The sequence below is a fragment of the Chrysochloris asiatica genome, unplaced genomic scaffold, assembly GCF_000296735.1.
Source record: "Chrysochloris asiatica unplaced genomic scaffold, ChrAsi1.0 scaffold00053, whole genome shotgun sequence".
In the NCBI taxonomy this organism is placed as follows: Eukaryota; Metazoa; Chordata; class Mammalia; order Afrosoricida; family Chrysochloridae; genus Chrysochloris; species Chrysochloris asiatica.
The window spans coordinates 2,372,221-2,389,251 of NW_006408571.1; the positions used below are offsets into that span (position 1 = coordinate 2,372,221).

General features: G+C 37.2%; 1 protein-coding gene across 1 annotated transcript in view; it reads right to left on the minus strand.

The window, feature by feature from the left end:
• Positions 1-17,031, minus strand: part of CAAP1 (caspase activity and apoptosis inhibitor 1) — a 45,593-nt gene that overhangs the window by 9,779 nt on the left and 18,783 nt on the right. The window contains exon 4 of the mRNA XM_006863007.1: positions 11,004-11,077. Coding sequence (XP_006863069.1) covers positions 11,004-11,077 — 74 coding nt within the window. The remainder of the gene's footprint in view (positions 1-11,003; positions 11,078-17,031) is intronic.

Here is a 17,031-nt window from a genome sequence, read left to right on the forward strand (position 1 = left end):
ATGGATGTTTACAGCTGTTTCTCTTCACTTTGAATTTTACCCTATCAGCAAATGAAGGTCACACGGGCTTTACTCCCATGGGCTTTACTCCATTTACATCATCACAGTCAACTCTACTTTAAGGAGGCAGCTCTTCCCCAGTCGCATTTTGAGTGCCTTCCAACATGAGGGGCTCATTTTCCAGCACTATATCTGACAGTGTTTTTCTGCTATTCATAAGGTTTTCAGTGACTAAATATTCGGAAGCAGTTCGTCTCTCCTTCTTCCTAGTCTGTCTTCGTCTGGAAGCTCATCTGAAACCTATCCACCATGGGTGATCCTGCTGGTATTTAAAATACCAGTGGCATAGCTTTCACAATCACAGCAACTCACAAGCCACCACAGTACAACAAACTGACAGACGAGTGGTGGAATGAAATAATAATAACTATTATATAGAAAGTAGTATTTCTTGAGCACTTAGTATATACTAAGCACTTCTCTAAAATAGTTGACATGTATTAACTCAACTAATCCTATACCAACTAATTCTATACCAACTAATCCTATACCAACATTATGAAATGTTATTGCAGTTAGCTGCTGTCGAGATAGTTCCAACTCATAACAATCCTGTATGGTGTTTCCAAGGGACAGCTGATAGGTTTGAATCACAAATTTTGAGGTTAATAGTCTAATACTTATTCAAAAGCGCCACACCAGAACTGCATATAATGAAATGTTGTTGTTGTTGTTGTTGTTGTCAAATACTATGAGTCAGTTCCTAATTCACAACAACCATGTATAGGGTTTTTAAGGAGCAACTGGTAAGTTAGCATTTCAGTGCTTATCCTACAGGGCCATACAAGGACTTCATATATAATAAAATGGGCACTCCTATTATGCCCACTTTAGAAATGAAAAAACTGGAGATAGTATTTAAATAACTTGCCCCACTTCACATAACTAGTAAATGGAAAAACCAGAACTCAAACACAAATATATTTGCAAAATCCTTCTACATTTAAATATTCCATATATCTGCATAAGATAAGAAAATCAAAATGAACAAAGAAGTTTCAACAATTGGAATAATGGACTAACCTAGTTCAAGCTGAAGGCTTGAACTCAGCCACCTGAGTAAGATGAAGGCAACAGAGCTACAAAGTGTGCATGAAAATATTACAATAAATTTTTTACTTCTCTGTAGGCTCAATATGTATCGGTGCAAATCAACTATGTGATGCAGCAAAAAAACTGCTAGTTAAATCATTAGCTATGGCAATGTAAATGGAAAAAGGTAAAGAACTGATAATAGTCTGAACTGAAGTCCTGCACTTACTATCTCCCCTTTGTAGCAGCACGCCTATGCAGCATACCAGTTTTGTTGCACTTCATATTGTTCTTCAGAGATATTGCACTTTTTACAAACTGTAGGTCCATGGCATTCACACATTGAACAAGCATATTGGTGCCATTTTTTCAATAGCTTATCCTTGCTTGTTGTCTCTGTGTCACATTTTTATAATTCTTACAATATTTCAAACTTTCCCATAATGCTACTGTACATGTAATAAATACAGGATAGTACCAACACAACACAACATTCATGTGACTTGCTTTATGGCAGTAATCACTTTATGGCAGTGATCTGAAACCAAACCTACAATATTTCTTTGGTATGACTATAATAATGACACACTTTTTTCATGAATTAGATGAGAATAGAAAGACTGAGAAGCACAATGTTGTCCTAAAAATTCAAGCTTCTACTGTAGGTTTGGGTTATGCAAGCTCTGAAGTAGCTGTCCTAAAAGAGCATGTCTACAACTCTATGAAACACATCACAGGAAGGAAGTTTAAAGTTACTATCATTTAAAGAAACATGAAGATAAACATTCCTCTAAAACAATGAATGAAATCCTTCGTAATTATGTACCCAAAAAGCCTGCCAGTAAACTTGTCTTTCTTTCTCTCTCTTTCATTCTTTCTAGTCAGAAAAGTCACAATTAAATGTAGCAGAGGAGCCTTCAAAAGGTACAGAAACAGTATGAGCTAATCTGCCGTACAAAATGTAATTTTCACCCTTTCATTCAACTACTACTTAGAGAAAGAGACAAATTAAAAAGCTGGAAAGATCCTGTTTGGGGTCACTTGCTGGTAATAACTTGTGAAAAAGCTCAAAGGACTGAGAAAAGAAATGTAAATTCTTAATCCCACTGATGGTTAGACCACAATCTCTTTTTACTTCACCAATTGCTGAACTGGACATCATTTCCTCAGAGCAAGCTTTTAAAAAATCCTTTAAAGGACTTAAGCTCATGTTTAGAAGCTATACTCTGTGAATACTTATTTGATAAAGCCAGTCAAGGGGATAATCAATGGCTAGAAAGAATGGAATTAAACATAAACTTTAAAACAAATCAGTGGTACATATGCTTCTTTGCTTCTAACTCCAGATAACTTCGGAAGTCTTTCTTTTCCATCCCCGCCACACCCCACCCCATTTCCCTAATACTCAGGCTGCAATTTGGGTCTTCAAAAGGGCACAAAGTTTTCACAGATATTTCTATGCCAGTACACAGATGGTGGTCATGTGAACCTCCTGGCCTACAGACGCTGCTTGATTAATGTATTACTTCTGTCTTTACAAAGCAATAAAAGACTCTGATGGCATTTTTCTCATTATCTTTTTTTATTTTGATAACTTGCTTTTACCCCTCCAACTATGGTTGTGAAGTTTAGGGCAAAACTCAATTTCTTTTTATCTGAAAATTAATTTCTTCTTTTTGACTTGAATTCGTCTACTTATCCATCTTTGCTTCTCACGCTACAGTACTATTTTAGAGCAATAATAATAGCAAGAATAAAAATTGGTAGGACCTTTTAATTTATCCATCCATCACTTTAAGGAGTCTAATATTGCACACAATTTCATATTTAAAACTTTGCTTAATGATGGCAAAATCTCTCATATGGCACAATTTTAAAAACATGATACACCAATAAATTATGCCGTCTTCAATTCTTTATGATAATATAAACAAGTAGATTCTTAACCTCTGTATCTATGTAACTCCATCAGTAAAAACACTTTAAGTACTCACCCCAGTATATATATATATTTTTTGTTTACTATGAAATTACTTGTAAAACAACACATTAAAAAAATTTGAAACTTTAAGAGGGACAAACAGTCATGTTGTATATTCTATTTGTTTTAGACGTTCTGGTATTTTCTTCCTGCTTCCCCTGGAGATATGCAAATATTGTGGTAAACACTAGGCTGAAAGAATTTTACAGAAACTAGCTATTCTATGTTTTCATCACATACTTTAACCACTCGCAATCAACATTTTTCCTTTATTAAAATCCTTTCAAAAACTTCAAGCTTTTATTAACAAGACAGTTTTTAAAGCAGTCTATAATCCACTGGAGTCCTGATGTGCTGCTGTGGGTTAGGGGGCTGGACTGCAATGTTGGTTCAAACTCAGCAGCCACTCCTTGGAGACCTTATTCAGGGTCGCTCTGGGTCGGAACTGACTCAATAGCACTTAACAACAACATAATTAACTACCTAACTCATGAACTAGAAGGCCAAAATATACTTGTTAGAAAGAAATAACATTACTTTTAAAAAAGTGGAAATATTTGAGTCTAACACAAGGCAAAACCATGTGTGAATGTTTTGTATAAGTGTGTCTGTATTGTATCTCGACTAATAACAAACATTTTTTACGTAAGAAATAAAATGTGAAGATTCACAGTAAGATGTACAAATTGTCTTATTAACTGCTATAATTTCATATAGTAACATTACTTATTTTAACAACTATATTTAAATGAATACATTTCAAGCAACTATCACACCAAAAAAGGAGCTCTGGTAGCACAGTGGTTACGAATCAGGCTGCGAACCTTAAGGTCAGCAGTTTGAAACTATCAGCTGTTCCATAGGAAGAAGATGAGGCTTTCTGCTCCCGTAAAGATTTACAGCCTTTGAAACCCTGTAAAGGGTTGCTATGGGTCAGAACTGACTCGATGGCACTTAACAACAACATCACACAAAAAAAGACTAACTCAGGCATCTTTTCTTTCTCTAATAGAATAAAAATGTAGTAACAACAGAAAACAGATTTTTATATATTTTCATTCTGCTTCCACTAAACAATTTACAAAAGAAATTATTAAACAGCCCTCCCAAGTGCAGACACTAGGCTAGGCATTGGTCTTTACAACAGCTGATAGACCCAACAGCCAAGCATTGCTTGAATTAGCTTTACAACAGCACCACCAAGTGGTTGTTTGTGTAACCTCTGTCTAAATACTGTCAGTAACAGAAAAAGATCTCTGAAGGCAGCCCACTCCCACTATATTTTTCTGCTATCACTGATTATTTGAAATAAATACCTTGAGCCAAAATCAAAATAAAATCTGTCTATGGACTCTATTTTCATTCTCATAAGCTTTATTTTAAAAAGCCTATCCGTCTTCTATATAAAAGGTCTACAGATATTTGTAAATGACAACTTTAATGGAATCCTGTAGGATAAACTCTGTTAGCGTACTGGTTACAGTCGGCTGCTTACCTCAGGGTCAGCTGTTCCGCAGGTGAAAGAAGAGGCTTTCTGCTCCCGTAAAGAGTTACAGCCTTGGAAACCCTATGCAGGGTCACTATGAGTCAGAACCGACTCCACGGCACATGACCACCACCATCATAGGATAAGTACTGGACAACAAGATCAGTTTGAATTGCAATGTCGGCAGTTCAAACTCACCAATCAATTCTTGGAAACCCTGTACAGAGTCACTATGAGTCAGAACCGACTCAACAGCACTTAACAACAACAACAAAGATTTACAGCCTTGGAAACCCTATGTAGAGTCACTGAGTCAGAGCCAATTCAGCACACAACCACCACTACCACTACAAACCTCGGAGCCCTGGTGGTACAATGGTTTAGTTCTTGGCTGCTAATCCAATGATCAGCAGTTCAAGCCCACCAGCTCCTCTAGGGAGAAAAATGTGTCAGTCTGTTTCCTAGATTTACATTGCTGAAACCCCATAGACTAGTTACACTCTCCCTACAAGGTCACTATGACTGAATCAACTTAATGACAGGGATTTCTTTTTTGGTTTACTACAAACCTCAGTTGCTCTCTTCAACCACACTCCTCTCAGATATTTCTCATGTATGATTTAAAAAAAAAAAATTTAGTCATGAAAACTAAGAAGGAATGTAAACATGAGAACCTAATTCTTGAACTTTAAAGGAGAATAATTTGCAAACTTACACATATCTCCCTCCACAATTTAAATGTAGAACAATATTTTAATATTGCTGAATGACTTGAGTAAATTTACTTACCTAATTTTTTTTTTTTTAAGTCTGCAGGAAGAAAATTCATTAAGAATAAATTTTTTGGATATTTCAAAAATATTTTCTACATATAAATTACCTTAAATACAAGTTGTCATTGTTTAAAAAACTGTAACACAAAGACCAATTTAGAAAACTTATATTAACAGTCACTATTTAAAATTTTTTTTTTAAAAAAAGCAGTTAAGAGAGGTCCAGAGCAAAATGGCAGAGCAAGTAGACACACTGAGCTGACCTTCTGAAACAAAGACATACGAGAGTGAGTGAAACCAAGATGGATGGTGATTCTGGAACCCTGAGCCTCAGATGACAGGACCGAGAGGAGGATTAAGTACCACCTAGAAGAGGAAGCCGAAAAGGAGCGAGAAGAAAAATGGGTGGGCTCTGGGCTGGTATAGAGGGACAAGGTCATCTTGAACTTTTGTGAGTAGTGGTTGGTACCGAGGCTGCAGGAACAGGATGAAGCTGGAAGTTGTCAGGAAGGGTGTACAACTCTCCCTTGTTCCTATGAGCTCCTGGTAGATGAAGGCATGGCCAGTCCCCACCTTCATCAACTCAGCAGCCAGTAGACCCCCTCCCACACAGCCTCTGTTCTGCCTGGGGTCAGGCACCTGTCAGTGTACCCTTGTTTCTGGAGTTGTGTGAATCCACCCTGAACTATGCTACATAAACAGTGAATGGAGTCTCCTACCATATCCACCAGGAGACAGGTAGTAAGTGCCTGAGAACACACCAATATACAATTACCAACCAAATATAAATGTTGTTGTTGTTAAGTGCTGTTGAATCGGTTCTAACTCACAGTGACCCTGTATAGGGTTTCTGAGAAGCAGTTGGTGGGTTTGAAACACTACTTTCTGATTCAAATCAAACTTATAGTCTAGTGCCATGGACTGCCAAAAGAACAGACAGATCTGTGTTGGAAGAAGTGCAGCCAGAGTACTCCTTGGAGGCCAGGATGACCAGACTTCGTCTCTCATACTTTGGACATACTGTCAGAAGGGACCAGTCACTAGAGACGGATATCATGTTTGGTAAGGTGGAGGGTCAGAGAAAAAGAAGAAGACCTCCAACAAGACAGATTGGCAAAGTGGCAGCATCAATGGGCTCAAGTGTGGCAACACTTGATACTGGACCAGACAGTATTTCGTTCTGTTGTGCATAGGGGTCACTATGAGTCGGTACAAACTCGATGGCACCTAACAACAAAAGAGGAACAATCAGACAAAAGAACAAAAAAATCCAAAGGAAGCCTATGAATTCTGTGGGATGCCATCAAGAGGAATAGCATGTGTAATAGGAATTCCAGTATAAGAAGAGACAAAAAAAAAAAAAAAAAAAACCCATAGAGAATACTGTCCAAGAATTATTGAAAAAAACTCCTAACATCATGAAAGATGTGGAAATAGCAATTACAGAAGGTGAACAAACTCCAAATAAGATATACCCCAAAAGCAAAACATCAAGACATAATAAAACTTTTGAAAACCAAGACAAGGAAAGAATCCTAAGAGCAATTCAGAAAAACAAAATGCTACCTACAAAGGAAAACTAGTAAAATTATACTCTGATTTTTCAACAGAAATAATGCAGGCAAGAAGACAATGGAATGACATATAAAACTCTGAAAGAAAAAAACTGCCAACCAAGAATATATATCCTGCAAATATGTCTATCAAATATTATGGTGAGATTAGGTCATTTTCAGACAGACAGAAATTGAAAGAATTCATAAAAGCCAAATGAATCTTACAAAAAATATTAAAGAGAGTTCTTTGGACAGAGAACCAACAGCAGACAACAATCTGAGGTTAACATACATGACAATATCACTTAGACTCAATCCAGATATAGAAGTATGTACGACTGAAAAGAGAGAATCAAACATACAGCTACAATAACAACAACAAAAACATAGACTAAAAAGAGGAAATAACATAACTACAGAACTTCCAAATGAAGAGGAAATAAAATAAATTTCAAGAAAATAAACAAATAAAAATAAACTTCACTATAGCGTAGTGGTTACGAATCAGGCCGTGAACCACAAGGTCAGCAGTTCAAAACTACCAGCCGTTTCGCGGGAGAAAGATGAATCTTTCTGCTTCTGTAAAGATTTACAGCCTCAGAAACCCTGCACAGGGTCGCTATGAGTCGGAACCGACTCCACAGCACATAACCACCACCATAACCCTAAAAACTAGGTCAAGTCTTATTTCTAGCCTAAACCTTACTTTTAACAACTTAACCGAGTCCTAACCATAACCGGAACACTAAAGGAAGTCCTAGGGCTAGCCAAGATCTAGCCATGGTTCTAATCCTAACCCTCACTCCTTAAATCCTACCTACCCAACCCCTATCACTCCCCCTCCCAAAACAAGTCAAATCTTTTCAATAATACTATCTGAAATCCTCCAAGAAATTAACATAAGATCTCAGGCAGGCTAGCACATGTAAATTTGCATGTATGCATACATACACACAAGCACAGCAATATTAAATACCAAAATTATAACTGATGTTTCTTCTACAACTGACCCCTGGCTTAAAATGAATGATTTAGAAAACTAATCCTAACAAAAGAGTTTCTATTTTACTATAGTAACAATCAATCAAAAGGTACATTTTAAATAGTTTGCACAATGAAGGTATTTCTGAAGGGATCAACCCAATATTAAAGTTGTTGTTGTTAAGTGCCATTGAGTTATTCCTACCCATAGCGACCTATACAGGGTTTCCAAAGCTGTAAATCTTTACGGGAGCAGAAAGCCTCATCTTTCTCCCGCGGAGATGCTGGTAGTTTTGAACTGCTGACCTTAAGGTTCACAGCCCGATTTGTAACTACTAGTGGTAGAAGTTAATTCACAATCTGATATACAGCTTCAGTATTGTTAGTTTCCTAAATGAGATTTTCTGTCAACAAGAGGAATGTAATCAATACTAAACAAGGAAATGCTGATGTCAATTTAACTAATTTGTATCATTTCTCAATATTTGAGTATTTTAGAAGATGAACAAAACTGACAATGTCATTTCAATGTGGCACTGTGAGTTAATGCACTGGACAGGAAGGTCAGTTTGAACTGAAAGGTCAGCAGTTCAAACTCACCAGTCACTTCTTGGAAATCCTATATAGGGTCACTATGAGTGGGAACCAACACTCAAAGGCACCTAACAGCAGTAACTATGCATAATAGGTCTTATAATGTTGTTAAATGCTGTCAATATTATTTTGTTCTGAAAGTAAACGCCAGTGTTGCTTCATGTATTGGCCTACTGAACGGTAGTTCACTTTCATATTAAATAAACTTAGATGAATTTTTTTAAATGGTCAAGCCATTAAATGAAATGACAGAATGCATTCACTAGGACCATTATACATTTCATTGTTACTGAGCTCACCGTGATCAAGTGTAGCTACTTATGAAAGCAAAGTTAGGTGTAATATTAAATCAGTTTTGAAAACTGTACATAGTAAAATTTGGCAATATAAGTTGATTAAGAAAAAAGGCAATCACTTATTGAGCCTACCAAAATTTTATGTCCTATTGTACTTCACTTTATTGGGAAACTCTAAGCAAGTTACTTACTATCTAGTTCAGTATTCAACTATGTTGTTATTGTTCCTGAGTGCCGTCTAGTTGGTTCCGATCCATAACAACCCTGCAGAGGGCTTCTGAGGAACAGCTGGTGAGCTTGAACTGCCGGCCTTGCAGTTAAAACTGACTTTGCAGTCTAGTGCATTAACCCACAGCACCACACCAGGACTCCAGTTTTCAGCTACATTAATGTTTATTTGAATGGTCTTTTACAGGAATGAATCCTTTAGATAATTTACATTAATCCATTATGCACCAAATGGGATTTATACTTTAATTATTTTTATAGATGTTTTTCTAAAAGGCTCTATTTCCCTGCTTTACTAAACAAAAGGGCTAGAATTTAAGTTAACTCTTTCCTACAGATTTAGTCACAACAAGAACATGAATGATTGTATTGCACAGCAGGACTGCTATACTCTGATCTTATATTTTCTCACCTCTGCTTACTGATGCCAACAGTGTGTGTCCTTGATGTTTCTGATGCCTAGATAGTTACAGCTTCCTATAAAAGGCCTGGATTTTGTGACATCTGGCCACTCTGAGGTCATATGCTCTCCCTCGTTGCCTCCATGGCTGGTTTTCAAATGATTGAAGTTACCCTAAGAAAATTATACCAAAATAGGCTGACACTGGTAAGGGAGTTCTAAAGAGCTGTAACCCAGGTGCCTTTATGTATAAAGAAGCAGAGTTCTATTCTGACACACACGAGGTTGCCACAAGTTAGAACTGACTCCATAGCAACTGGTCTAACTGGCAGGACACGGGAGTTGAAAAACATCATCCCTTAGAGGGCAGCATTAGCTAATTGGTAAGATACTATCTCTACTCCATTTTCCCAAGGAACAGGAGCAACCTGCCCAGTCTAACTTTTTCTGTCTTTTATATGACATCATCCACCCCCAAGTGATCTCATAGCATACCCTGCACATCATGGCCTGCTCAATAGCAATGTTGTCTACTTCTACATGGTGATATAAGAGAGCTGAACTACAGATACAATTGTATTTTAAGAAAATGATTTGTGCTTAGCAGAAATTTATTGAATACATTATATACACATACATATGTAAATGAAACTAGCAATCTGCCCTTATATATGTGAGTGATATTCAGAAGTAGAATACAAAGACATAATCTTCTCTACTTATAAGAACAACATAACAGGACTTCCAAAAAGCCCTGAGAATTCTCAAAATCATCAGACATAAGAGGAGGTTCAAAAAGTTCATGGAAAAATGGAATTGAAAGATAAAAAAGAATTCTTCCACGTACTTTCTGAAGCCCCCTTCGTATCTATAAATCCCAACTACAGACTTAACTAGTTTGTTCTACCCACAAACTACTGAGTGAATCAGAAAAGAAATTCTACAACTTTTATTTTTCACTTTGCTAATTTAGTATTAGTACCAGAATGTAATGGGGGAAAATTCAGCCAAGTAAACCAATGACCTACTTGGCTATATTGAATATATTCTTATGACTCAAATTTTATAGGAACTATTCTAAGACATCAACCATCAATTATTTTCATAACACATAACACAACTTTCCTGACAGCAACAGATCCTTATTGTTCTAAATTAATTTTATCAGGAAAACAAAAAATGTGAAGAGGCATTTGAGTAACAAATAAAAATTTATTATACTTTCAATGATTCTCACTAGAAGAAGAAGCAACAGAAGAAACAAAAGACAATTTAGCTGCTGGGGGGTTTGAACTCCTGACCTTGCAGTTCAAACACCTTTGCAGTCCAGCACATAATCCTGCAGCGCCACACTAGGACTCCAAGGATATGACAGACTGAACTAAAATTATCCAAGATGACAACTTTTGTGGGAAGTGACCACTAAACATTATTGAGGTAGATTCTAGTGGTTTAAAGAATCATGTATGGATTCTTGACTCTTTTGATCTTGGACCAAATAAATGATTCTGTTTTTCAAAACTGGAAATGAGTTGGAACACTATAAAAATGTACTGCTAAAATGCTTCTAAATGTTCAGGTAAGAGTTACACAAAAAGTAAGTACTTGATCCATACCTTGTTTTAATTCCAAACTTTCAGCCTGCTTGTTGTCCCTCTGGGATGAAGCAGAATCTATACCAATGTCTTGTCTGAAAAATGAAAATAAACAATTTTTGAAACTACATTAAATCAAATTATATTTACGGTCCAAGTTTCTAGAATTAAGTTAGGCATCTGTAAAGACAGAGTGAATTCTTCTGAGCCCAAGGGTAGCATTTGCTGCACTCTGGAAACACAGAAGCATGTATACAAGTGACAGAAGCAACAGTTACACCTAATACCAATTTAAATAGCATACTTGATAAAATCCAGAGGCAAATTTGGAAGGAATGTGGAGGTATTTTTTTTCTCCCTTCTTATAACACTGCAGGGTAACTGATGGGAGAAATCACAACTCACAGCAGTATCCAATAATTTTTCAAGTTTGACTGTTAAATTTAGTGGGCTCCTTGGCATTTAAATTAATTTATATTCATCTAATTTCATACCTCAAATGGCTTGATTTCTACAGTCTGTGGGAAATGCATATTTTATATGTAATATACATATGTAATCAAAGTAAATGAATTAAGAATAAAATCATGCAAAAAAATTTTTGATTTAGCATGTTCTGCAACAGAGCAGCAAACTAAACAAAGCTTCTATCTTAGAGAATATAATACCATCTTAATTTTAATGTTACAAATATTTTTAAGCTACCAGAAAAGTCAAGTAAGCAATTAATTTCAGCTATTCAAGAAAGAAAATTGACTATTTTCTATTATGTTTCTGCAATATCTTGAATTACTTGGTATGATTCTTCTATCTAAAGATTTAACTCCCACCCAACGATAGGGTTCTTGTTATTGCTAAGTGTCACTCAATCGGTTCCAACACATAACAACCCTATCGAGGGTTTCTAAGGCTTCAAATCTTCTCGGAAGCAGAAAGACTCATATTTCTCCCGCAGAGTGGCTGGGGGGATCAAACCGAGGACCTTGTGGTTCCCAGTTCAGTGTGCATAATATGGAGTCACCATACCCTAAATGAATGGGTGGGACCAATAAGGTTTACTAAATTCAAATGTTGGAATTAGTTTTGCCATACTGTTCAGGTGTAAAACAAGCCATATAAAAGCAGGAGCATCCCAAGTCCATCAAGAAAGGAGAGCCATGAGTGGAGCATGAGATCACTACCTGGAAAAGTGGCCGTGGCAGAGGTGGCAGCATGGAGACAGAGCAGCTGCAGGCTTCCCAGCTCATGCGCCAAGTCAAATTGAGTATCCACAGGCAGGAGGCTGCCTTGCAGAACAGGCCACTTTGTTCCTTCACAGACAGTGCTAAAGGAGCTTTGTAATACTTGCCTGAGCAGGGCAGGGACCAAGGGACCAAACCACAATGCTGAGAGGCCGAAGCTAAGAGTGAGAAAGGCCTGCAGCACAGCCGAGATGTGTTCCTGACTGCAGGACTACTGAAGCCTGAGTTGTTTCTGATTCTGAATTACACACTGATAACTTCCTTAATAAACCCCATAACTGTATGATGTTGTTGCTCTTGTGGTTGTTAGGTGCCATCGAGTCAGTACTGACTCATAGAGACCCTATGGACAACAAAATGAAACACTGCCTGGTCCTGGGCCACCTCACAATTATTGCCACGCTTGAGCCCATTGATGCTGTCATATTGCCAATGCATCTCGCTGGGGGTCTTCCTCTTTTTCTCTGACCCTCCACCTTACCAAACATGATATCCTTCTCCAGCGACTAGTCCCTCCTGACAATATGTCTGAAGAATGAGAGACGAAGTTTGGCCATCCTGGCCTCCAAGGAGCATTCTGGCTGCACTTCTTCAAACACAGATCTGTTGGTTCTTTTGACAGCCCATGGCACTTACAATATTCTCCTCGAACACCATAACTCAAAAGCATCAATTCTTCTATGATCTTCCTAATTCACTGTCCAATTTTCACATGCATATGAGGTTATTGAAAATGCCATGTCTTAGGTGAGGCGTACCTTAGTCCTCAAGCTGATATCTTTGCTCTTCAACACTTTAAAAAGGTCTTGTGCAGCAGATTTGCCTAATGCAATGCTTTGTTTGATTTCTTGACTGCTGCTTCCATGAGTGTTGATGGTTGATCCAAGAAGAATGAAGTCCTTGACAACTGCAATCTTTTCTCCATTGATAGACTGTTGTTTTTAAGTTCAGTGGTGAAGATTTTTGTTTTCTTTACATTGAGATACAATTCATACCAAAGGCTACGGTCTTTGATCTTCATGAGTATTTTAAGTCCACTTCACTTTCAGAAAACAAGGTTGTGTCATCTGCATATCACAGGTTGTTAATGAGTCTTCTCCTCCAATATTGATGCTACATTTTTCTTCACATAACTCAGCTTCTCGAATTATTTGCTCAGCACACCTTCATTAATTTTTAAACATTCAGTGTTCCCATATTCTGTTCAAACAACTACCTCTTGGTCCAGGTACAGATTCCTAATGAGCACAATTGAGTGTTCAGGAATACTCACACTTCATAATGTTGTCCATAACGTCTCATGATCTACACAATCAAAAGCCTTTGCACAGTCAATGAAGCACAGGTAAACATCTTTCTGGTATTCTCTACTTTCAGTCAAGATCCATCAGACATCAGCAATGATATCCCTCATTCCATGGCCTCTTCTGAATCCAGCTTGAATCTCTGGAACTTCTCTGTCAGTGTATGCTTGCATCCATTTCTGTAATACCTTTAGTAAAACTTTACTTGCATGGGAAATCAAAGACATTGTCTACTGATTTCTGCATTCTGTTGGGTCACCTCTCTTTGGAATGGGCACAAATGTGGATCTCTTCCAATCAGTTGGCCAGATGGTTGTCTTCCAAATTTCTTGGCACAGATGAGTAAGTGCCTACTGTGCCAACTCCTTTCTTGAAAGATTTCAATTTTTATTTGATCAATTCCTGGAGCCTTGTTCTTTGTCAATTCCTTCTCCTGCTTACACAACTTCAAAAGCATTTAGTTCATCTAAACACAAACATCTGAAATTACTACGAAATTACTTCAACAAAAACATAATGTAACATCACCAATAGAAAACACATGGACATATGTAATACCCTAAGAAGGCCATATGACTTACATAATATTCTAGCTGAAAATGTATCATTTATGTTTAAGGAAACGTCAAACAAATTCAAAAGAAAATAAGAAAAGTTCTATTAAGAAGGGAGGGAGGTTTTGGTTTTTGTTTTACAATGTCAATGTTATAAAAGGCAAATTTTGTGGAAATATTCCAGGTTAAAGGAGGCTAAGAAGACATGACAATTAAATATAAAAACACACCTTTGAGTGCTGAACTAGAGGGGGAAATTGTTATAAAGAATATTATTGAATCAAATGACAAATTGAAATATAGATGATAGACTAACATTAAATTTATTGACTTTGATAACTTCATTGTAATAGAAGACTGCTATTTTTAAGAAAAACACAATGTAATTAATATTCAGGCATTAAATGTCAAGCTGTATGTTGCTTATAATCGGGATTGAGAAAAAAAAAATCCAAACACACATGTATGAACAGTGCATATGTGAGTATGATAAAATGTTAGTTGTTGTTATGTGCCATGGAGTCGGTTCAAAATGTTAGTAGGTAAATGCAAATAACGGGTATATGTATTCTTTCTGCTATTCTTATTCTTGATGAGTTTGAAATTATCTCTAGATAAAAAAAAAATTTACTTAATAATAATGTAGTAAAATAAACTTCTCTGTGAAAGAAAGCCTCTGAAGCCCCTTCAACTAGAGCCTTATATAATGACTACCAGTTGTCAAAAATTTATGGTCAACGCGAATTTATATAACATTCCATTTTATCCCAAGTTGAATTTTGCTTAAACTATCGAAGAAAGTCACCAAATAGAATTTTAGACATTCAGTAGGTACAGGACACCACCTTGTGGCTGAAAAGTAAACAGTTAAATGTTTTTATATCAGTGTTACCAGAAATTGAAAAAAAAAATCCCAAAAATAGTTTAAACTTTTTCCAAGATACAGACTCTACAGATAAAGTTATCAAATGTATTCATAGTACTTTGATACCATTTAAAGCTCTCCATTAGTACCATGAAATGTAACATACTAGCAAAAAGGGGAAATGTCTTTAAGCTTAAGAAAATTAGAGAATATACATATATTTTTATTTCTAGTTTTATAAAACACACATACACCCCCAGGAAACAACAGTTTAGGAAGGTGCCAGAGTTTAAGTAAACTACAATTTATACTCAAATGACATTGAAACATTTGTATCAACATTTTAAAACTATGTAAGAGTTTTAAAACAACACAAGAGGTGAGGAGAGGGAGACAAGGAAAAGTGTACAGAGGGTGTGGAGAAGAGGGAGATGGAGACACAGGGAGAGAGAGGAAAGCACACTGTGCCAAAGTTGGTTTGGGTTAAGAATCTTTTGACAAGCTGAGTGTGCCTTTTCAATGGGGGGGGGGGGGAAGCTTCCTTTTATTTCCTGTTTTCCTTCCCCATTTGCAGTGCTCTATCGTCTTTAAAAGAAGCTTGGCCCGATGAGAACAAGATGGTGGATAGGGTGGAAGTGCAGTGAAGACCACCATCAGCAACAATACAGAATACCAGACCAAGCAGGCTCAGTGGATGCTCCCAGAACTCTGAAGCACATATAAGAGAATATTTAGAAGGTCAGAAGGCTGACAGCTAAGGGAATTTGTACCAGAAGCAAGAAATCCAGTGCTTTCTAATTCAAGATGCTCAGCTGCTCCCGGAGCCGCCATCTTGGGTGAGACAAAGCAGGGGAAGGATCAGAGCAGCCATTGATGCCTGGCAGAACCATGGAGTTAAAGGTGTGGACATTCTTTTGTTTTTGTATCTGTTCATTAAGGAGCTCTGGTAGCGAAGTGGTTACTAATCGGGCTGCTAACCTCAAGGTCGGCAATTCGAAACTACCAGCAGTTCCACAGGAGAAAGATGAGGTGTTCTGCTCCTGTAAAGATTTACAGCCTCGGAAACCCTGTGCAGGGTCACTATGAGTCGGAACCGACTCTATGGTACTTAATAACAAAAACATCTGTTCATTAATCTCTTGCTGTCTGCGCACCTCCATTTTGGTGACTAGAGGGAGTGACTGAGCAAGTGGACACCCCACCCCCACCCCCAGAGAGTCTACTATGTATGCGCACAGATCCCAAAATTTAAAGTGACAGGTTCCAATTAAAACCAAATGGCCACAGCTGGCCCTGAACTGTTTATCGCTAGGAAAAAGGCCTGAACGGGGATTGTAGAGAAGGAAAGGCAGACTAAAAAGGAAAGAGGCCAAAAATTAAATTCTGAGTTACGATACAATGACCAACAGTGGCATCTTGAAATTCTTCAGGAAGAAGAGTGAAAAGGGAAGCCCATCCCCTTATCACATCTACCTGGAGGCAATCAGAAAGCATAAAAAACACCAAAATACATGCTCATCTAAGTATTAAGGCCACAAATAGCTACTGAATATGCCCAAAAAACAGAAGCAGATGACCATATCAGCACATGTCCAGAAACGAGATAAAGCGACTGAGGCAAATAAGCTGGAAGTAGATCTACACTCCATACTGGAAGATGGGCAGGCTTTAGAAATGCCTGAGAAGGAATTCAGAAAAATTATAAAATATATCAAAACACTATACAGTGGAGTTGAGAAAAATAAGGAAGAAGTCAGGAAAGCAATACAGGAAGAATCAAATAAAATACATCATTGGAAACAATTCAAAACCTACAGAAAGAGGTCTAAATGATTAATAATAGAATATCAGAAATGGACAATACACTGAAAGGTCAAAGGAGTAGAACTGAAGAGTTACATGCCAGAACTAGTGAGCTAGAACATAAATCTCTCAACACTACTAAGATAAAAGAGCAAACACAAAAAAGGATTAAAAAGTCTGAAGAAGACCTAAGATTCATGTTGGACAACATGAAGAGGAATAACATAAGAATTATCAGCATTCCAGAACAGGAAGAATCACACAAGTCCACAGAGGAGATAG